The sequence below is a fragment of the Rhinolophus ferrumequinum genome, chromosome 20 (genome assembly GCF_004115265.2).
Source record: "Rhinolophus ferrumequinum isolate MPI-CBG mRhiFer1 chromosome 20, mRhiFer1_v1.p, whole genome shotgun sequence".
NCBI classification, from domain to species: Eukaryota; Metazoa; Chordata; class Mammalia; order Chiroptera; family Rhinolophidae; genus Rhinolophus; species Rhinolophus ferrumequinum.
In genome coordinates this window covers 33211186-33233741 of record NC_046303.1, presented here as the reverse complement: position 1 = coordinate 33233741, position 22556 = coordinate 33211186, and the positions used below count along the sequence as shown (strand labels likewise).

The 22556-nt window shown below is 42.0% G+C and overlaps 1 protein-coding gene across 4 annotated transcripts; it reads right to left on the bottom strand.

Annotated features, from left to right (window-relative positions):
* Window positions 1–264: 264 nt before the first annotated feature.
* SAMD9L (sterile alpha motif domain containing 9 like) lies at window positions 265–12067 on the bottom strand. Of its 4 annotated transcripts, none has more exons than XM_033088723.1 (4): window positions 11876–12067; window positions 8090–8220; window positions 7449–7530; window positions 265–5343 (listed from the first exon to the last, which is right to left on the bottom strand). In XM_033088723.1, the coding sequence occupies exon 4, from the start codon at window positions 5320–5322 to the stop codon at window positions 568–570; it is 4755 nt and encodes a 1584-aa protein (XP_032944614.1). In that variant the 5' UTR covers window positions 5323–5343; window positions 7449–7530; window positions 8090–8220; window positions 11876–12067; the 3' UTR covers window positions 265–567. The 4 variants fall into 4 exon arrangements, with proteins under 4 accessions (XP_032944614.1, XP_032944616.1, XP_032944615.1 ...); XM_033088725.1 differs by having other exon boundaries at window positions 265–5339; XM_033088724.1 differs by lacking the exon at window positions 8090–8220.
* Between the last annotated feature and the right edge of the window lie 10489 nt (window positions 12068–22556).

The following is a 22556-nucleotide window of genomic DNA, read 5'->3' as shown; positions in this document are numbered from 1 at the left end:
TTTATTAAGAGAAGGGAAGGGGTACAAGGAATTTGTGTGTGTGTGTGTGTGTGTGTGTGTGTGTGTGTGTATTTACCTTCCATGTATGTTTTTATTGATACCAAGATGAGGTAAGTGGCACTCTGCTGTTGATCTCTGGGTTTGAGATCAACTAAGGAACTAAGGAGGGGCTTCTCTTCCATATTCATCTTATTTACATTTCTGCTTTCACAGTGAAGAAATAACTCATAATTCAGAAAATTCATGAGAATGATAGAATTAAAACAGATTTTATTGATCTATAATCAGTAATGATATGCAGTGGATACCAATTGAAACTTCTTCATTAAATATGTTAGTCTGAAAGTACATATTTAAAACATTGAATAATTGACTCTACTGTGTGCCCAGCTCTCTCTGTAGACCTGTTTCATGCCCTGCAGACTTATAATTTATTTGGGGAGACAAAAGCAAAATCTGTGATTAAAGGTAAGCCAATAATGTCATCAAAATGCCATGAAAATAGAGAGGGAATCAAATCAGAGAGAGATACAAATAAACATATTTGAGCTAATATATCTTCTTACCTTACTTCATTACTTCTATATCATATGCTAGAGGACCTTCAATGGAAAACCCTAGGTAGAAGGACACTCTTTCTATGTTCCCACCACTTCTGAGTGGACCTGAATAAACCGATGTCACTGGTACTTTTATTTTTTTATCTGTTCCATATTCTATGAAGATTGTCTTGCCTTCAGCCAGACCATTGAGACGACGTAGGAGGTCTTTGACTTCATTTTTTTTCCACACATCTCCACTCTGCCAGAGGGAGTTTGTATTTTGTACTTTACTGAAGTACTTCTCTATCTCGGCCTTGTGAACTATACTGTTGAGACCCTTCCTCTTCCCCAGGTAGAAAAGTGTGCTCGCCTGCTTGGACCTGCACATGGTCCTGTAGTGTCTCTTGAAGGATCTATTTAAGGATGAAACATACTTTTCTATTAGTTTGGCATCTTCATCTAGCTCATCATTTTCTGGCCAGAACAGGAGACAGGCCAAGAAATAAGGGTCTGGATATTGATGACTTTGTTCTACGACTTGCAGCACTTCTCGGAGCTGTTTTTTAAGTCTGCTAAGTGGTTGAATGGACCTGGAGTTGGGTTTTAGACAATTGAGAATAATGTTGGCCAAAATGAAGTTTTGTTTCTCCTTTGTCAGCCGTTTATTTGGGTTTTGCTGCAAGAAGATATTGTATGTGTTCACTATATTTTCCATACTAGTTCCAGCCTCTTTGTGATTTGGATTAAGATATTCTAGGAGTCCAGAAAACCGATCTGCCCTCAAAGCTTCTAGACTTTTCCTGCAACGTTCCTCTTGGAGTAACAGAGTCTCTTTGCTGTGTAATGGACCCAAATGGCAGAAATGGTCCACGTATTTACTGAAACAGCGACTGATTTTCTTGCTTAATAAGATTTCCGCTGTTTCTTTTTGGATATTCCTTGTTTTCAGAAGACCCATATAATCAGCAAAAAAGTCAAAGCACTTTTTCATATCTGATTGTAAATTTTGTAAGTGGGATGTGAACTTGCTAAGAGCCAAATAATATTCATTTTTTGAATTTGTAGGAATATTCCCCTTTCCTGATAAAAATTCTTCCATAGCTTTTTTAGATGATTCATTTTCTTTGTGGAAACAGGGAGTGAGCTGAAGAATCTGAATAGTGTAAAGACCGACTTCTATTTCACCCAAGAAACCAGCAGTATTATACATGTCATATTTTCTTTGGGATTTCTGTGCTGACCAGGTCTCTCCTTCGTAGTCTTTCCTATCAGTTTGCTCTTGGGATTTTTTGAAAGCGCTTGAGGCATTTTCAGCAGCTTCTAGTAAATGTTTTAGATCATTAACGGTGATATCCTTACAATTTTTGTTTTCATCCAACCACCATTTGATTTTACTTTTGTAGACCTGACCAAGTGTATCTGAGATATAGGAATTTTTAGGTGCTCTCCTTTGGGCCTCATTTGCCCAATCCAGAGCAGTTTTAAAGTTCTTCTCTTTAATGTAGAAATGTCTTGCTAAGGCCTGACATATAAATGCATTTTGTGGGAATCGAATACTTCCTTTAATCAAGACGCTTTCCACTTCATCATTCTTTAAAGCTTCGATTAATGGGGAAAACAAAGTGTCTGTTTCATCTCCATACTCTTTGCGCTGTCTTGTAAGCAGAAGAGTTTGCACATCATGTTGAAATTTGTCTTTTCCTATTCCAGAAACATAGAATAAGTTCTCTTTTAACATCCTCAATGCAATTTTGCACTTATCCAAATGATAGCTTCTTTCCAGTTCCTTTAGACAGCAAATGGCAATCAGAGGGTGAATGATACGCACTCCTGTGTATCTTCCATATTCTGCAACTTCTGTGTTTATTAGAAGTGTTGAATAGGTTCCCATCTTGTCTTCCACGCTTTCAGGTTTCCATGGTGTATTAGCGTTTGCGATTCCCAAAAACATTTCACAGTGTGACACAGATATTGTAGAATCAGTAACATAAGAGTTGAGTAGAGCCAGGAAAGAAATGAGCTGTGCTTCCTTTCTGTCAATATTCTGTCCTTTCAGAATATTCTTGACTACATTTTCGATGTACATTTTATCAAAATTTTCTTTCACAATCATAAAGGAATAAAAATTTTCACAGTTCTTGTGTTGATCTTCAATTTCTGCCAGTTTGTCCTCAAAAGCTCTTTGTTCCTTGGGGGAAAGTTGGTATTTTAGTGCGATGCTGTCTGCTGATTTTGCACTTTCATCGGGATTCTGGGATCTCATGCAGTTTAAGATAATTACCAATGTTTTTTCATACCACAAACCCTTCTCTGCTAAAATGGAGTGGATGGTGTTCTGCAGAATGTAGACATTTTCTTGTTCTTCAAAATCGTCCACTAGTAGAAGCACAGGGAAGTAATCCTGGTGGTTGGCTGCCTTAAACATAATCAGACTGGTTACTTGCTCTCCAATTTCTGCAAAACCAGTTGCTTTGTTTTTCAACACGGCACATCGGAAGTTTTTCTTTAGGTCCCAGAGAACATTCATAGCCAATGTTGTACCCCCACAGCCTGGATGGTGATACAGGTTGATGATTTTTACAAATATTGGTTTAGGAGACTTTGCACAACACTCTATCAGATCTTTAAGGTTTTCATAACCTTCTCTTTTGACAAAGGCTGAAGAATAGTTTTCAGAAGAAAAATAGAAATTCCACCAGGATACTTTGCCACCTCGATAAAAGTGTTCTTCTTTTGTTTTCCTGAATTCTTGGAATTTAGATTTATTTTTCTCAATGTCTGTGTCTTTACACTCATTTTCACAGAGAATTTCCAGTGCAGTCAAGATATCCTCTTCCTTTTTCTCTAGGATAACTGAAGATGATCCCCTGGAGGGCAAAACCCTTCTTGGTGACTGAGTCACTGGTTTTAGTTTAAGGATAGTATTGTTTATCAATTCTAAATTTAAAGTGGAGATACTGTGGTTTGCTAATTCATCTGCCATTGTCTGTCTTGCTTGTAGCAGATTTTTCCATCGTTCATAAATCTGTGAGTTTACACAGATACACAGTATATTTTCCATTCCATTTAGAGTTTGGTAGAAAGCACTGAAGGTTTCAATGAGTGGATCTCCTGGGTTTTCCACTGGAGAGAGTAATAGAAACACTACCAAAAATTTCCCTCTTGTCATTACATTTTCATCTGTGAGAAATAAAATCAGTTTCCTGACTTCAGAAGCTCTTTCTTTCTGCCATAAAGGTGGTTCTAGAGGCTTATACCTCTCATCATTGAAGCCTGATCTGCCATTGCAGAAAATCCAGCTGGGCTGATCGAAAAGATTCAGACTAGAAATTTTCTCCCTTACAGTACTCGTCTTTTCCACGTACTGATTTGGAAAGTGAAGGTTTGCTACTCGGCTTCTTTTGTAAGCTTTGACCAGCCCTTTGTTCTCAGATTCAGGATCAAACTCCAACACAGCAAACCATTTAATTTCCTTTAGAAAATCTAAGTTCTTCATTTGGTTTGGATGACATTTATTTGTTACAAGAATGTACCAGTTGTAGTATGAATTATCCAGTGAGTCTCGGTTTCCTATGAGAAGTTTAACCAGCTTTTGTCCTTCACTCTCCTTCTTACTTGCCTTCACCACATATTCTTCTTCAGCCTCTTTTCTAGATGCTGCTAGTGGCTTTAAATTTTCCATAAAGGCTTTGAAATCCATATCCCGTTGCTTGACATTGGCCAAGATATCCTTAGAGCTGGCCCCTTCTCTCACAAATAGTGAATGATCTTGGTTTTGTTTCCATGTTTCATCTTTACAATTTTGCATCTTAATGTAGAAATACTTTTCTTTACATATAGAGTGTTTTGGAATCACATCTACTTCAATGACAAATCTGTCAGACGGTGTATTGTTCTGCAGTAGGACGTCCACAAACCTTGGCTCCCTAATGCACTTCTTGGCTTCATTGATATCACTGTCTTCAAAATACTGTTTGATCATTAGATTGAAGTGGTCAACGAAAGCATCCTTACTGGTTACCTTCACACCGACAATTTCTCCGTGGGGTTTGTCTTTGACTCCAAAATGGATGGTGCCATTGGTGCGTGAATTCATACAAGCTGATGCGAATCGGAAGACTTCATTGCTAAATTTCATCTTAATGTCCTTTTCTGTGGCTGTTTCTATATTTGTGAGGGCTTTGAACTCATGTATAGGGTCTATGAGATTGAGTGGCCCTGTTTCAGGTTGTGCAAGAAGATAATGTTCTATGTAACTTTTGCTCTCATGGAACTGATCAAAAGGATATGGCATACAAGTCAACTGTTCAGTTTTTAGTTTGTTTTTTTTGTTTTTAGTGGTTGCTACTTCATTTAATGTACTTTCTTCTGTAGGAACCAAATTTTGTTCTTTGGTGTTGCTGGGCTCTCTGAGATCATGATCGATATTGGATGACTCTGAATATCCCCCTTCCTTTTTTGTCTGTTGTGGCTTTTTTTGGTGTTCTTTTTTGGAGAGTTTTGTGTGATCTAATTGTCCAGAATCCTGATTGTTATTTTCAGAGGAACTGTTATTCAATCTGTTGTACATACGTTTTATTAAAAGTGCTGGACCCCGTGGTAGCCCCATGTCTCTAAGGTCCTTCTCAGTTGATTCCTGCAGGACAAATCCTGTCACTGCTTCATTGAGCAGAATCTGCCCGTATTTCTCATCAATCTTAAGGTCTTTGGTTACCCATTGTTTCACATGTTCTTTGGTCCAGTCTTTGGTCATTTCAGGTAGATTTTCTTGTTCATTCATATCAAAGCTGCAACTTTCTTCCTTGGAAAGAGTAATACAATAAATATTTTAGTATTACACTTTATCATTGACATCACATAATCAGTTAAATGTATATAATCTCATATAAATAATACATTAAATATTGTTCAAGGTTGATTCTTAAAACTACTTGTTATTTATCTTAACTGTTGTATAGTCCCTATTAGTGCCCTTATTTTCTAGGTGATTTTATAGCTGTGGTTCTGAAACAAGCGGCAGCTTCTAACTCGGGTGACACACCCCTTTTTCCCTATAATAATTTTCCTTTTTTAGGCTTAGCTTGGTGAAAGTTGTTTTTTTGTAACTCAAAACCAGAATCTTAAGTAATTCAGAAATTGGTTCCCATAGCTGAATATTGCAGATAAACTTTAAAATATGAAACTGGAGAAGTGGAGGTGAATTGGAGAACAGGGAACTCCGCTTGCAGCTAGGAAGCTGGCCATCTTTGTTACACAGTAACGAGCCAGTTGGTGAACTCATCACCTATTGTCTTTTGGAACTCAAGCAGTTCGGCCACCAAGGCTGGAGCTTTAGGGGATGTGGTAGCAAAATGTTAGAATAATCAATTTGGTTGGCTAATTCTTGTGGCCCTTGGAGGTACCAAAAGAGTTAACTGTATTTCAAACTGCCTGTCCTGCCTGAAATTAGATAAGGAAAATAGTATGCATTTTTAAGATTATTAAAACCAATGATCTGAGACTAATTATGGTCCTACAATTATGTACTTTGCTGAATTACAAGCGCTGTATATCCTGGAACACACTAGTGAAGGGGTTCTCAACCTTAGCTGAACATCAGAATCATGGGGGGGCTCCACATTCTGAGACTCTGATTTAACTGGTTGAGGGAATAGGAGTGGAATTCAAGCTACGCACCCTCTCCTCTGGGCACCCCAAAGATTATAAGCGGAAGCTCTAGATTTTCTCTTCTGGTTTAGCCAGTGATTATAGCAATTGCACTATGCTCCAGCACTCCGCAAGAAGCAGCAAATGAAGGATTTCTTGCTCATTGGCCACTGCATGCCCAGAGACGCTGTGTGTGTGTACGTGTGTGTGTGTGTATATGTGTGTGTGTGACGTGGGGATGGTGGAAGGGCTTGTTTTTGTGCCACCTTACAGGGAGATGCTTCCCCTCATTTTTTCCTTTATTGTTTGAGTTCTGCTGGGAACCCCCAGGGAGATCGAAGCTTCTGTCTCAAATAGGATGAATGACATCTGTCTTCCCCAAACCCGTCTTTTTATCTCTACCTCATCTTACAGGTTCACTTGTTGTTCAAATAAAAAACTTTCTCAGTTGTCCACTCCTATGATGGGACCTGAGTAGATCCATAATAATTTGACGCTATTATATATTTGGTAATGCTTTCACATGAATTTTGTACCATGTCAATTATATGAGCATCTTGTATGGTCTATGATCCATATTTGGCCGGAGCCATATATTTAACTCAAGGTGACAATGATTTGGGCAAAGAGATTTTAACAAAGCCTTGACATAATTCCTTGGCACAATCAGTGTCTTCAGCCTAGTTTTGGGTGATGATTTGTTAATATTTATATAGAACTTTAGGGTAGTTCACTGTCCTGACGCTTACAAATTCCTTTTGTGAACATCATCTGATTGGATTTACATCCTGAAGTATCGGCATATTTTTTAAACACAAAGGAACTTCATGTTTGGCAAGAAGCTACATGATGTAAATAAAGGGGGAGAAGTTGTGATCAGGAAGACAACATCATGATTAAACTGTGTCTCCTCTCAGCCAACCTGGTTTCCCGTTCATGGTGTAAGGAAGCTGGACCACAGCCAGTGTTGTCTCGGTGATGGTGGTTTGTTTTTGTTCTGCGTCTTCAAATGGATAAAGGTGTTGCTCTGGTTGGAGCTGGGGAGAAGACCTCAACCTTATCTCCTTTATTCTGTTCTGGGAAAATTTTGAACCCCCAAGTTTTCCTTATGAGTACTTTACTTCAGGATCTGTTCCCCAAGGATTTATTTTCTCTCGGGGAGCTGATCAGGAAGGAGCAAACCCGCAGCTTTGAGGGCGAGCAGGGTGCCCAACCCTATCTCTAGGAGGCTGGGCCTCCGCAGACCGCAGGTGCTCTTACCTCCAGGAAAGAATGCTGGCAATCCTGGCTGGGGGCCCGCAGGCACACGCCCTGCTCTGATGTTCTTCAGAACTGAAACTACCTACAAAGCAAGTTGGTTTCATTTTACAATGTGTATGTTAAAATTATGTACTTTTTCACACACAATCTCTGTACAAGCTAGTAGTGAAGGAAAGTCTTAAATAAAATAATTAAACTTGAGAGAGTTTAATCTTTACCTAGATGTAAAGTTTTGATAAATTATCTTGAGGTATACAGGACAGGATTTGGCATAGCTGCACTTGGCTACAATTTTTTACACAGTTTGGTATGCTTCAATTCCTGATCTTCTGATATCTGTTTTATTTAGGTCTGTCAGCCTCATCCCCAGAGCTTTCCACCTCCAGAAACATTCTGCACCATGCTTGTGGGAAGGTTTATTTTAAAGAATTCTGCAGTCAGTGCAAGTCCCATCTAGCAATATGTATATGAAAGCAGTGAGATATCTCTTCACTATTAGAATTGTTTCGTTAGAAATAGCTTATGTACACTTTAAAGTATATTCGTTTTCAAAGTTCTGCTTTAGTTTTTAGAATTAGTTTTTAAAGGTAGCTTTTAAAGAAAGTTGATGAAACAGTTGTCTTTAAGGATTAGAAATTTACCAGGGCTTTTCTGAAAACTTCCACTTTTTATATCAACAACTTGAAATAAGTCTTCATGAGGTTCTTTGATCTGGAGCTGTTAGATTATTTGCTCTTTTTTGCGAATTTGCAAGTCATCTTCCGGAAAGCATCTACGAGAAAGTAGAGATGTAGGCAGAACAGACCTGATCCTTTTCTAGTTTCACCTGAGGATGTATTTGTTGAGAATCTGTTACCTCAAAAACTATCACAGCAAATTAAAATGCAATTGATTGCACTGTGGCTGTGGAATGTTTCGGGGACATTTTCCCCTTAACTTTTAACCATGAAAATTTTCAAACGTATAGAATATTTGAAAGAATAGTGAAAGGAACATCCTTCACCTCGTACATCTCTTCTATATTTAAATACTTTCAATAAAATAAACACACAACCACAAATACGTTGTAGGCATACTTTCCCTCTCATCTTCCACCTTCCACCTTCACTGTGGAGCAAATCATATAGGTTCTATCTTTAAAACATACCCAGCATCTGACCACCGGCCACTACTGCCACCTGGTCCAAGCCCCCATCTTCTCTCCTGGATTATAGGGGTAGCTCCCTCGCTAGTTTCCCTCTTTCTGTTGTTGATCCTTTGGGGGACTTCTCAAAAATAGCAATCAAAGTGACCCTGTTCAAATGTAAATGACATACCAATGTTCTGTTTAATCCCTCCAGTGGCTTTCCATTTGACTCCTCTGAAAGCTGAGTTCATTATGAACTCCAGGTCCTCACATGACCTGGCACCCTGTTAATTCTCTTTTTTTACTTTTAACTCTCTACATTTTACTTGTATTTCTCCCAGTAGATCTGGCCCAGCCCCCTGACTTTCTTGCTGCTCCTTGCTGGTGGTACCTGCTCCTGCCTCTGGCACTGCACTTATTTCCTCTCCCTGGACTGGCCTTGTATTTCTGCAGCCTTCACACACCACACTTCCCTCAGGTCTTTTATCAAGTGTCACCTTCTCACGGAGGCACTGCTTGCCCGGCCTCCTGAAAACTTCATCCCATCTCCCACCATTTCCTCTTCCTCTTCCAAGCTTTTTTTAAAAAAATCTCCTTATGACCTATCACAATCAAATATGCCTTTTATGCTTACCTATTCATCTTGTTTATTTCCTTTCCCATCCATTACTCTGTATGCTTCATGAGGACAAGAACTTGTGTGCGTGTTGTTCACTGTTTTACAGGTCCTAGCACTCAGTAGCGTCTTAACCAAAATTTGCTGAATGAACAACATATTTTCTTAGAGTTAAAAATAATGAATTTTTGAAAACTCTTGAGTTAGTAATATCTGTGGGTCAAAGGACTTGGCTCATTTTGCTAGGGCAATGATTTCATTGGGCTTAAATCCCAGATAGAAATCTGGGGAAATCTCTACTGTGCTACCCGTTAGGCTGGAACTAACTCCAGCTTCAATCATCTGGCAACAAAGCGTAAAAAGGAAGTTTATGGAAAGGAAAGGAAAAGTAATGCATGTCTTCTCATGCAGTCCCTGTTTCATAATACCCTGTGTCAGTTCTCTGCTGTGTCATCCCCAGTTCCCGAACAAGGCCATTTCTTATACAGGGTTCTCCCCGCAGGAGGTCCTTTCCTACTCCAGGTCCTCTGTGTCAGAGCCTCAGCACCGCTGCTCTTTTCATGTGTTGTCTCTGCTCTGGCAAGCTGACCTCCTGGTGAGGGGCTTGCCCACTTCCGCAGACTCACTCTGTTCAGGCCTCACACAACACTGTCTCTTAGCCAGAGTCCTCTTTTAGTAATTTAGTCCCCTTTTTAGTAATTTACCCTCTTGCTGGGTATTCTAAAGATTGAGACGTCAGACTCCAGATTTTCTCTTTTGGTTTAGCCAGTGATCACAATATTCAAATAGAGCTCAACATTCTAGAAATGAAGCATCACATCAGGAAATTTTCACTGCGTTCCTTCCCTTCTTCTTACAGCTCTTTGGACTCTCTGCACAGCTGGTGACTCATTGTGTGCTGTGTAGTGTGGACGATGTTGCAAGGGGAACTTTGTGCCACCTAATAGGTGGCATCATTCTCTTACTTCCTTTTGTTCGGATTCTGCTAATAGATACCAGGGAGATAGAAGTACTCTTCTCTAATAAGGCCAGTGACATTTATTCCCCAAATCTGGAGCGCTTTTTTTTCCCTATTGTAGTGCAGGGGATCCTGCCGACTTCGCCATGTGTCACGCGGGGTGTCTGGCGGGGTCTCTGGTCCCACTCCCCACATAAGAACGCAGGACATGGTGAGGCCAAAAAGGAACACCCACGGAGCCATAAGTAGGGGAGTCATATCTCTATACTCTCGCTGGCGGCTGGGTTGGAGACACAGGAACCAGGAGCAACACAATTCTCAACCCTCACTGCGCCGCTTGCAGACTCAGCCACCATCTTCTTGCTAGCCCCCATTCTCCGCTAGCGTAGCCACGGCAGTTATATTCGTGGCCAATGGCTCACTGGTTACAGCTGACGGCCAACTAGCCACAGCTGATGGCCATTTGATCACAGTTGATGGCCATTTACTACCTGAGCCAGCACCTTTCGATGTGAGGCCGAGAGCCTGGAAACTGCTTTTTGGGGCTCTGTCCCCACACCTATTAAATGGAAAAATTGACAGTATCTTCTCTCAATATAATAAACTCTTCAGTAGTGCCCGTGGACTGATAATCATGTCAAAAGTTTCTCAACTTCCTTTCCCCCACATGATAACAGTGATGAACATATAATGATTTGAACTTAATTCTATTCAGTAATGCTTTTTAAACAGTTTGTACTTTGTCAACTTTAAGAGCATCTCCATATATATTATTGGAGCTAAGTAAAGATCAAAATAACCGTGACTGGTATAGACAGATTTTGAGAATGACTTGACATAATTCTGGGCTTCCTAGGGTCCCTAAGCTTCCTGTTCTGAAACAATCGTGAACATAAAATTTCTTACTAGTAGCAGGAACATTAATTATTGGCAAAGGAGCTGTGGGATGCCATTCTTGAGTGACTACTCCAGATATTACTTCTCTCTCTCTCGATATTGAACAGGAAGTACCAAATCAGCAGAACTCTTAGGGACAAGCGCTGGTACCCATCCACCCTCATCTCAGGAGAGTCCTCAGGAGCACCCAGATATCCATGCCTTGAGAAGTTGTTCTGCTCTGCAGGACTCCTCTTGCTGACTGCAGAGGAAAGGCACTTCGGAATCTTGGCTCTTCGCCCAGGAGGCCGACACACATACTCTAGTCTGAAGAACTGAAACTACACCCAAACAACTAAAGTTTCGTTTTCTGAAGTTAAGTTTTCATTTTAGTTTTTAACCAGATTGTTGTATGAGACGGATTTGAAGGAAACGTTTACAAAGAACAATAGTTAACCTCCACCAAGTGTTATCTTTGATGAAATATAAAACGATTAATAACATCTTAAGTTATGGAAGACAGAATTTTTCATGTATTGCACATGACCCCTGATTCCTTTACAATCTTTTAGGCTTTAATTCCTGAACTGCTTTGTATTGTTTCTCTGTCATCTTTCCCCTGCCCCACCCAACCAGAAACACTCTCAGCGCCCTAAATACACTTACAAAGTTAGCCTCAGTTAAATATATTGATATGTATTTAAAACATTTATATTTCTAGTTAATTTCAGTATTTTTACAAGTAATTATTTGTATACAAACACATATATTTATATAAAAAGTACATCTGGTGTTTTAAAAAATAACTGTCCCTCATAAGCATAAAAATAAAGTTTGATTCAGTAACTTACCAGGATTTTCCTGAAAACTTAATTTTTTTAAATATCAAAAACTTGAAACAGTTGATTATAACCGTTGCTGTCTCAGTCCTCTTCTGATGGCTAGGAGACATGTAATTACAAGGATCCTTTTTAAAAAATTAAGCCATGAAGTAGTGAAGCTTCCCGGTCTCCTGATGCTCTGACTGTTCGTGAGGGTGTGTGAGAGCAAGTGGCAGGGCAGAAGCAGAATGAGGAAGTGGAAATGCAGAGTTTCAGTTTTGTTTGAGAATGTCTTTGTTTCGATTTGGAAGGAGGTAGAATGTTAAAAAAAATTGACATCCCCAAAATTGTCAATAAAGTCAAACAATTGCTTAGAAACTATTCACCAGAGTTTTAAGTCATAAGAATAAGAAATCACGAGGGGAGAAGGGGGCACTCTACAGAAAAACAAAGATAGAAATACTGGGAGAAAATGAAAATCTCAGTGTGATCTAAGTGCCTGTTATGGGCTGAATTGTGTCCCTCCAAACTCATATGTTGAAACCCTAATCCTCTGTACCTCAGAATAGGACTGTATTTGGACATAGGGTCTTAAAACTGTAATCAACATAAAATAAGGTCGTTAGGGCGGACTCTAATCCAGTATGATTGTTGTCCTTGTTAGAAGAGAAGATTGGGATACAGATACACACAGAAAGACCGGGTGAGGGCAAAGGTGGAGGAAGCCTCCTACACGCGAGGGAGAGAGGCCTCAGAAGAAACAATCCTGGATCGCAGACTTCGCCTCCAGAATTGTGAGGAAATAAATTTCTGATTTTTAAGCTGCCCAGTCTCTGGTACTTGGTTATGATAGCCCCAGCAAATTAATACAGTGCCCCTAAAGTCTTCTGTGTGCTGGGTCACCATTTATTTCATTATTTTTTGAAAATTAAAACATTTTTTTAAATGTGAATATAATGAGTTCATTTTCATACTTAAGACATACAGAATATACCATATTATCCAAACACAATCTCTGTTTTCCTTTATTTCTTTCATTTTTTTCTATACATACTTTGAAAATACATAAATTTAATATTTGAGAAATTTTACCAGGTCCTGAAGTACGTAACTTCAGGTTGGCAATGTATACTTCCCAGTAATCTATAGTTCTAATAAGCTTTGGCTCTCTTTCTCCGGATGAGCATATTTTCATAATTCTGTGCTTCCCACCCTTGCAGTTTTGACCACCATCGCTCCCACCTGATGACATTGCTTTCTACCTAGTGGACAAAATTGAATCCATCAGATGGGCTTTCGCGCATGCTCCAGTCTCCAGATCCGCAAACTCAACCTGTACTCCTACATTCCACTCTTGCTTGTCCCTGACAGAGCAGTGGTTTCAACCCACACTCCGCATTAACCTCATTTGGGGAGTTTTCAAGAAAGCAGATGGACAATCATGTATCTCTAGGAAAAGGTCCAAGCATCAGTCATTTTTAAAAGCTCCTAAGCAGTTCTCATATACAGCAGGGCAAGAACATCTGGAACACAATGAATGCATTCTTTCTCTTCCTTTTCCCTTTTCTTTCTCTTCCCTTCTCTTCCATTTTCAAATGATTCCATCCCGAAACCATTAAATGGACAGAGGTATCTGATGGAATAATGGGGAGTTCAGGTGGCCCAGAGCTGAAGGTTGGGCCTTCAGAGGGGTGAGCTCAAGTGGGGAGTCAGAAGCTGGACAGTGTGAAAATCGTATCCACCAGCAGGCGTGACCCAGTGTGGGGAATCAGAGCCTGAGTGGAGTGAGGAGGGTGCACATGTAAGGGACAGCCACCATGTGGTGTCAGAGCTCGGGCTGGGTGAGCATAGTGTCTAAAGGGAGGGCTGGCCTGGTGTGGCATATCTGAGCCCAAGGAGAATAAGAAAGTGTCCCTCTGGGAGAGTAGCCTGAAATGAAGTGTATCAACACAAAAATTTCACTGGACAAAGTTAAATAGGCAAGGAAGGCTTTATTCAAGACTATGGCAATAGAGGGGAGAGGGACTGAAGCAAAAGGTAGGAAGGTTCTAAGCCCTGGGGTGAGCTATTGGAAAAATAGTGAACTACGGGGGGAACGTTGGTCAGCGGGAGCGGGGAGCACACTGAGTTACTCCTGAGTTTGCCAGTGTTTTCTCTGTCATTAGGCCATCTGGGTTTGCTAGCTGGCACCCATCTAAGTTAGGCCTCTACCTTCCCACGGAGACTGGGAGACAGGGTTGCTCTCGCCTTTGATGTTTACATTCTGAATACATGGTTCTCTGCTGCTTGAGACACACAATCCTGGGATGTAAAACTGGCAACAGGCTGGGAGAATATTTACATACATTTTAAAGGAACAGAGAAAGAATTTGCAATTACATGTTTTCTAAAGTAAATGATGTTCTAAGAAAAGGGAGGCTTTTAGTCAGATGCCTGCGGTTAGGAAGACACCTGTAGGAAGTTCAGTCAAGCTGAGGAGATCAGTAAGGCCATCTTCTTGGTCAAGAGTGAGAGCTGAGTGAGGAGAGGAGGGCACCTGGACTGGACGGGATGGCAGCATTGAGGTAGGAGGTCGATCACATAGCAGAATTGATCAAATCAAGAGTTACATAAAGAAATGAAGCCAATGTCTCATTATTGGTGAAGTGGGTTACAAATATGGAAAGAGAATACCTTGTGATAAGGTATTAACAATTGGAGATACCTGTGAACTCATGGTTTTCCATGTATTTAGACACAGAAATCAATACAGCTGTGCATGTATCGTCCAGGACTGTGCATTGAGAGGGCAGGTGAGATACCGCGATAACAATGAACCCAGCTCACACCAGATCTTGGCTTCTACATGCTGCTGCTGCTGTTGTTTTTTGGTTTGGTTTTTCTATAAAGAACCAGGGAACCTTGGAAAAATGGCTGATTCCAGGGACGGGATAGGAAGAGTGTGAGATAAACTTGGAACATTGTTTGTGCCAGAAAGCAAAGAAGGGCATAAAGAAAGGTGTGGACGTGTCAAAACGTTTCAAAGGCCCCCAGGAGCCAAATCTGGGACCATTTGAGCATTAAAATAAATAGTGTAGTAACAGATTTAACCCATTGAATGAAATGGAAAACCGTAAGTCCACACAAATATAAACAAATACATGAAAAGTTGAGTGAGAAATAGCATATTTAGATCTTTTCAAATAACCTCCCTACAAAACACTTACTAACGTAAAGGGGAGAAAGGCTAACGTCACAGTGGAGAAGCCTGGTCAATATGCCCTTTTCAGTGATGTTTTCAAGTCATCATGGTGAGCGTCACTGGTATGGGTCAAATGAGAATCATGTTCCACCTGAGAGGAGGCAATGAGAACACAGCACACCTCTGTAGTATTTCCTGCGAACATGCTTTTTTAAATTTATACTAGAAAATTTCCAATAATTTCCCTGCTAAGACTTTATGTTATGAAAAATTTCAAAACCATATCAAGATATTTATACAAAGATATTTACTGAAGCATTTTGGTAATACCAAGGAAAATCTGGCAATAACTTAACTGACCATAAATAAGAATTAGTACTATATTTATACAACTGAAATACAGCCATTAATGATAATTTTAGTCCATCCCTATTGAAATGCAGTGATTTCTAGAATCCAAGGGAAATAATGCAGGGGTAGAGCAAGTTATATTGTATAATCCCATTTGTGTAACATTTTAAAAAATTATATAAAAGTACATAAACATAGGCTCTGCATACACACGTGTAGACAAAAAAACTGTTTTGAAAGGTAGCAGGAAACGGACATGGTTATATCTGAGCAAAGAGACTGGGGCTTAATTTCCTTTGAATTTTATTTCTTTTATTTCTTTCTGTTCTGTTTGATTTCATCCATGTCCATGTATTACTTTTATTTATATATTATTCATGAAAATTTTGGACTTGCTAGAATATAGGATATAGATTCAGATGTGTGAGGGAGAGGGAGAAGGCTCACATCATTCTTAAATATTTAAATTTGAGAAACAGGTTGAATGGTGATCCAACAAATCAAATACAGGCGGGAGGTGAAAAGGAGATTTTGAGTTCAGTTTCGAGACTGTGTTAAGCCTATGGCAATTGTCCAATCTGTTGCTAAAGCCAGCACCTTTCATTTATCCATTAAATTGAATAGTTAACACAATTCTAAGGAAATTATTTAAATTGCTTCTTTTATATGTAGTATTCCCTAGTGAAAAAAAAAAATCTATCTTTGAGCTTATCTTTTCACAGCAGTAGTACCAGAGAAATAAATTGAGGAACTTTTCACCCACTACACTTTGTGACAGAAACTATAGAATTTAATATTGATAATAGTGTATATTAATGCTGTTATGTCAGATAGAACATTAGTTTATTTGCTCAAACTGTGACCCAAAGTACCAGTGGCTTAACGAAGACAGAAGTTTATTTTTATTTCATAAAAAAGTCAGGGTAGTTAGACCAAGGCTGGTATGAAAAGTCCATAACCATCATGTTCCCAGCTTCTTCCATCTTATTGCTTTGCCATCCTCAACACATGGCTTCCATCTGGTGGCTCAGGAGGGCTGCTCTAGCTGTTGTGTTACAGCCATGGTAGGTGGGACAGGGTAATAGCAGGCACTCCTTTATTGTGAGAGCATAACCTAGAAGTACAAAAGCAAGGTCATACCTAAGAGTGTAGCTAAGTAGCTTGTTTCTATATATGAAGGGAGAGGAGATACTGGGAAACAATTAGCCATGTCTTTCATAGATGTCTATTCACAATTCTGACTCCTAAGAAAAACCATGTATTTCCCTAAGTGAAGCTGGAATCTATGAAAACTAGCTCCTATACTTCAGAGTTTACAGGTCTAATAGGCTTTTCGGGCATAGTACAAAGCAGGAAGAAAAAAGAACACATGACACAGAAAAAGTTGAGCTTTGTACAACGAAGCCTTTTAAAATATTGGAAGATATAGAAGAATAAATGTGCTGATGGCTTCTGTGAAGAGAGAAGTTTTAACAATGTTTCCGTGTTTGACATTATTATGGGCCAAACTCAGACACAATAATACAGTACACTGAGGACCAATAAGTAGGGTCAGGTCACAGTATAGACTGAGCAGGAAAATTAAAGCCTGAGAATACAGATCCCCAGAAGTATAAGACCTATCCCATTTACCATCAGAAACCAGGTTAACACACGTGATAGTAGATCTTAAGGGCATTGCATGGTGGTGTGAAAATGGCAGAATATAAGCCTGAATGGGGAAATTTATTGTCGAGGTGGACTCTGGATTTAATGTCCTGGCCATGGTATTCTATAATGTCTAATAATAAGATAAGTGGAAATGCTGGAATTACTTTGGAAGAATATTGAAAAAGAGGTCACAATGCTCAGGGAGGAGAGCAATTTAGAATACATTTATTATATGACCCCAGAGAACCCACTATTTGTTTACTTTCCCTGGCAACTAACTCACCAGAGGATACTCCTTTGCTTAAGGCAATATGGAATGCACGGACAAAGTGGTAGCAGCATCTTTGAAAAGCTCAGTGGTGGCTATCTGCTGAGGGCCAGCGTTGACAGTAGGAGATAACGGCCTTAGAACTGGGCTCAGTAAGGATGATGGCATTCTGGTCTGGCAGTGTCCCAGGGGAAACACTTACATAGAGAAGCAAAGTGGAAAAATAAAAATAAGTGTCCAGCAGAAACAGAGTGGCAACCAGGGGCTTGTGGTTTGTCTAAGAGCTCACAGTGTGTTTCCAGGAATAAGACTCAGAGGCAGTCAAAACCTGTGATAAGTATGACAAGTGTGACTAAACTTGCATCATCAAAAACATCAAGAGCTGGAGAGCAGATGTCAGTCACCACATTAGAAAATTATGTGCCACTAGCCAGTTTCAAGATCAAAGCTAATTTAGAGACCTAGAGCTCAATGATCAAAGGGAACTTTTTTTTTGGACAAGTGGTATTCTGGTTTTTTGTTTGTTTTTTAATTTTTTTATTGGGGGATATTGGGGGACAGTGTGTTTCTCCAGGTCCCATCAGCTCCAAGTAGTTGTCCTTCAATCTAGTTGTGTAGGGTGCAGCTCAGCTCCAAGTCCAGTTGCAGGGGGCACAGCCCACCATCCCATGCGGGAATTGAACCAGCAACCTTGTTGTGAGAGCTTGAGCTCTAATCAACTGAGCCATCCGGCCGCCCCTCCGGAAGCTCAGCTGCAGCTCCTTGTCTTCAATCTAGTTGTGGAGGGCGCAGCTCACTGGCCCAGGTGGGGATCGAACCAGCACCCTGGAAATTCAGAGCTTGAGCTCCAACCAATGGAGCCACCCGGCCGCCCCAAAGGGAACTTTCTCTTGATAAAGGTCCTGCAATGTCGTAGCAGCTGAATATGATAAATACTTCCCCAGTCTTTCCCCACAGGGCCTGGTACTCATTTGGCTGAGTGAAGAACGGGGATTACCTAGATCTTTTGTGGGTTGTTGGATATAAGATCTGAGCTGACACTGATGCCAAAGATCCAAAATGGCATTGTGGTCCTCTGGTGAGAGTGGGGGCTCATGGAGGAGAAGATTGATAGAGTCCTGGCACAAGTCCATCTCACAGGTGGGTCCAGTGCATTTCTAAACTCACTGGTGGTTTCTCCAGTCCCAGAGTATGTAATTGTGATAGATATTTTTATCAGCTGGCAAAACTCTTACATTGTTTTCATGACCTGTGGAAGAGGAGCCATTATAGTAGAAAGGGCCAAACAGAAGCTCCTAAAGTTGTCCATATGTCCTCCTTCTAATAGTGTGAACCAAAGCAGTACTTTATTCTGAGGAGAACTATAGAGATTAGCATTCCCATCGAAAACTTGAAGAAAGGATGAGTAGTGGTTCTTACAATATCTCCATTCCAATCACCTGTATATGAAAGTAGATGAATGAAACATACAGTGGGGCCTACCCTAAGATTAACTAAGTGGTAGTCCCAAACATAGCTGCCCTGCCAGGTTTAGTATCTCTACTGCAATCAACCAGACAACCTCTGGGACGTGATATGCAGCTGTTGATCTGGCTAACATACTCCTTTTCAATCTCTGTCAGCAATGACAAAAACAGTTTGCTTTTACATTGGATGGAGAGCGGTGCATGTTCATGTGATTGCTCCAGGAATACAGTAAGTCTCTTAATACAGTAAGGACCTGGGTGATGCCGATACTCCACAGATCATCAGACTTGTTCCTAGCATCCTGCTCACTGGACTTAGTTACAGGAAATGGCAGGTACCTTTCCTTAGAAAGGCAAACACATACCAGAGGGTGGAAGGTACACCATGCAAATTCAGAGTTCTGTCACATCAATGAAGTTTTTAGGGAATATTATGGTCTGTGAAGTCTAGAGGGAAAAGAAGCTCTGCAGAAGATCCAGTCTGTGGTGCACACTGCTCTGTTATCCAGATCTCAGGTATCCATTGGAATAAAAATGCTTCATGGGGTCCCTAGCAAGGCCTAACATGAATGACATGTTGCAGATTCTGAGTGCCTGACCATGGGATAGCACGTGATGATATGACTAGAGGTTCTCAACACAAACTGTATGTTATCAGATCCAATGAGTCGTGAAGTCAAGGCAGTGCAACAGCACCCTGTGAAATGGTGGAACGGTACATTCAGATCAGATCTGAGCAAGTCCAGAGGTTACAAGTAATTATAGAAAGAGGTGCCTCAGAATGGCACATCATCAATCTCAAATTATCCTTAAGATATTGTGGAGACAGAGCCAGGAGTGCAGTTTCCAGGCTCTCGGCCTCACATAGAAAGGTGCTGGTTCAGGTAGTAAATGGCCATCAACTGTGATTGGATGGCCATCAGCTGTGGCTAGTTGGCTGTCAGCTGTAACCGTGAGCCATTGGCCACCAATATAACTGCCTTGGCTACACTAGCAGAAAGCGGGGGCTAGCAAGAAGATGGTGGCTGAGCTAGCAAGAGGCAACAGCGGAGTGTGGCGGAGTGTTGATTGCGGATTCTGTGGCTTCTGCTTTCTGTGTCTCCAACCCAGCTGCCAGCAGGAATATAGTGGTATGACTCCGCTATCTATGTCTCCGTGGGTGTTCCTTTTTGGCCTCACCATGTCCTGCGTTCTTATGTGGGGAGCGGGACCAGAAACCCTGCCTGCCGCCCTGCATGACAGATATCATGGGGATTTCTCATGACTAACAGAAGAGGTAGAAAATAAGGCTTGGTTTACACAGATGAGTCAGCTCAATATATTGGTGCTAACCAAAAACCTTCTGTTGCCCCACTACAGCCACACTCAACAGTAACCTTGACAAAAAATAGTGAAGGGAAATCTTTCCAGTAGGCAGAGCTCTAAGCAGTTAAGTTGGTCACTCATTTGTATGGATGGGGAAATTGTCTGAAGTATGGATATTCATGGACCCATGAGTAGTGGCAAATTGCTTAACTGGCTGTTTAGGGACCTGGAAAGAGCAAAATGGAATCTTGGAAACAGGGAGTTTGAGAAACAGGAATATGAATGAACCTTTGGGAGTGATTGCAAACTGTGGATGTTTTTTACCTTATATTCTGCCTATGAGAAAACATCTACTGAAGAGAAGGCACTAAAAAACGAACCTGTCTACCTGTGGGGACAGCCCCAAAAAGCAGTTTCCAGGCTCTCGGCCTCACATAGAAAGGTGCTGGCTCAGGTAGTAAATGGCCATCAACTGTGATTGGATGGCCATCAGCTGTGGCTAGTTGGCCGTCAGCTGTAACCAGTGAGCCATTGGGCACTAATATAACTGCCGTGGCTAGGCTAGCAGGAAAAAGGGGGAGCTAGCAAGGAGATGGTGGCTGAGCCTGCAAGCAGCGCAGTGAGGGTTGAGAATTGTGTGGCTCCTGTTTCCTGTTTCTCCAACCCAGCCGCCAGTGAGAGTATAGTGGCGTGACTCCCCTACCTATGGCTCTGTGGGTGTTCCTTTTTGGCCTCACCATGTCCTGCGTTCTTATGTGGGGAGCGGGACCAGAAACCCCGCCGGACGCCCCACACGACAAATGGCGCAGCGAGCAGGGTCCCCTGCACTACACATGGCGCAGCGAGCAGGGTACGGTGCCAGCCAAAGCTCTCCGAAGGGCAGTGGAGCAGTTTGTGTGTATGAACACTCAGTCACAGAAAGACCAGGAGGAGAGCTGGACCTGAGAGCTGGACCCCCGTGGAGGGGAGGGAAGACGTGGACGATTCCCCAACCAGCAGAGGCCGGAGAAAGCGAAGGTCCTTGCGGGCCCCGTGGGCTGGGAAGTGCTTGCTGAGGCAGCCCGGATGCGGGACTTGTAGTCCCAGGAGGAAACACTTGCTGAGTCCTCCGTGGGAGCTGAGGGTGAGGTCAAGGTCATCCCTCACCCCCAGGACAGCCCTGGCGAATGACTGTGGACTATGGGGAATGGGGAATTGCCTTCCATCCCTAATTTAATGGACAGCTTGACTGTTTGGGAACATACCACCATGTAGAGGAACTGGCAGATGTTTGCTATTGTGTCTTGACCGGCCACCATTGAGAATATGTAAGCATCTTGACTGTGAGTCGCTGTTGTTCCAGCACGGTACCCTGAGAGGCCCAGAGAGAGTGGCAGTGCCCTGAGAGCCCTGGCTGTGTCCAGGAAGTCTGGCTGAGCCCAGAGAGTGGCAGTGTCCTGAGAGCCCTGGCTGAGTCCAGGAAGTCTGGCTGAGCCCAGAGAGAGTGGCAGTGCCCTGAGAGCCCTGGCTGTGTCCAGAGAGAGTGGCAGTGCCCTGAGAGGCCTTGGTTGTGCCCGGGGAGACTAGTGGTACCCTAAGAAGCCCAGGAAGTCTGGCTGTGCCCAGAAGTACTGGTGGTGCCCTGAGAAACCCTGGCTGTGACCAGAGAGAGTGGCTGTGTCCAGGAAATAGCATTCACCTCCAGGTTCCTCGCACAGGGCCCCTTGTGGAAGATGCTTGTCACGTAGATTGTGAGGTGAGACCCTGTAGGGGTGGAGTGTGGGGACAGAGCCCCAGAAAGCAGTTTCCAGGCTCTCGGCTCACATAGAAAGGTGCTGGCTCAGGTAGTAAATGGCCATCAGCTGTGGCTAGTTGGCCGTCAGCTGTAACCAGTGAGCCATTGGGCACTAATATAACTGCCGTGGCTAGGCTAGCAAAGAATGGGAGCTAGCAAGAAGATGGTGGCTGAGCCTGCAAGCGGCACAGTGAGGGTTGAGAATTGTGTTGCTCCTGGTTCCTGTGTCTCCAACCCAGCCGCCAGTGAGAGTATAGAGATATGACTCCTCTACCTATGGCTCCGTGGGTGTTCCTTTTTGGCCTCACCATGTCCTGCGTTCTTCTGTGGGGAGCGGGACCAGAGACCCGCCTGACACCCCGCACGACAAATGGTGCAGTGAGCAGGGTCTCCCACAGGCCGCTCTGCATGACACTACCAGACAGGGCAGCTCATCATGTAGATGTCAGCCCCTCTGCTCTTGGCCACCTCAGTCCTTGCAGAGTAAGATCTTGAGTGGAGTGGCCAGAATGACAGGTTTTGAAGGCTATTCATGTACCAGCCCATGGACTCCCTCTCAGAAGCTGGATCTAGTTCGTTACTGCTCTTGCTCGTTATCCCAGCTGCCCATAGCATAGACTAACGCTGAGCCTCAATATGACACTACGTATCTTTCGAGGGTATAAGCCAGGCACTTAGTGGTAGGTTGATTATATCAGACTTCTTCTATCCTGGAC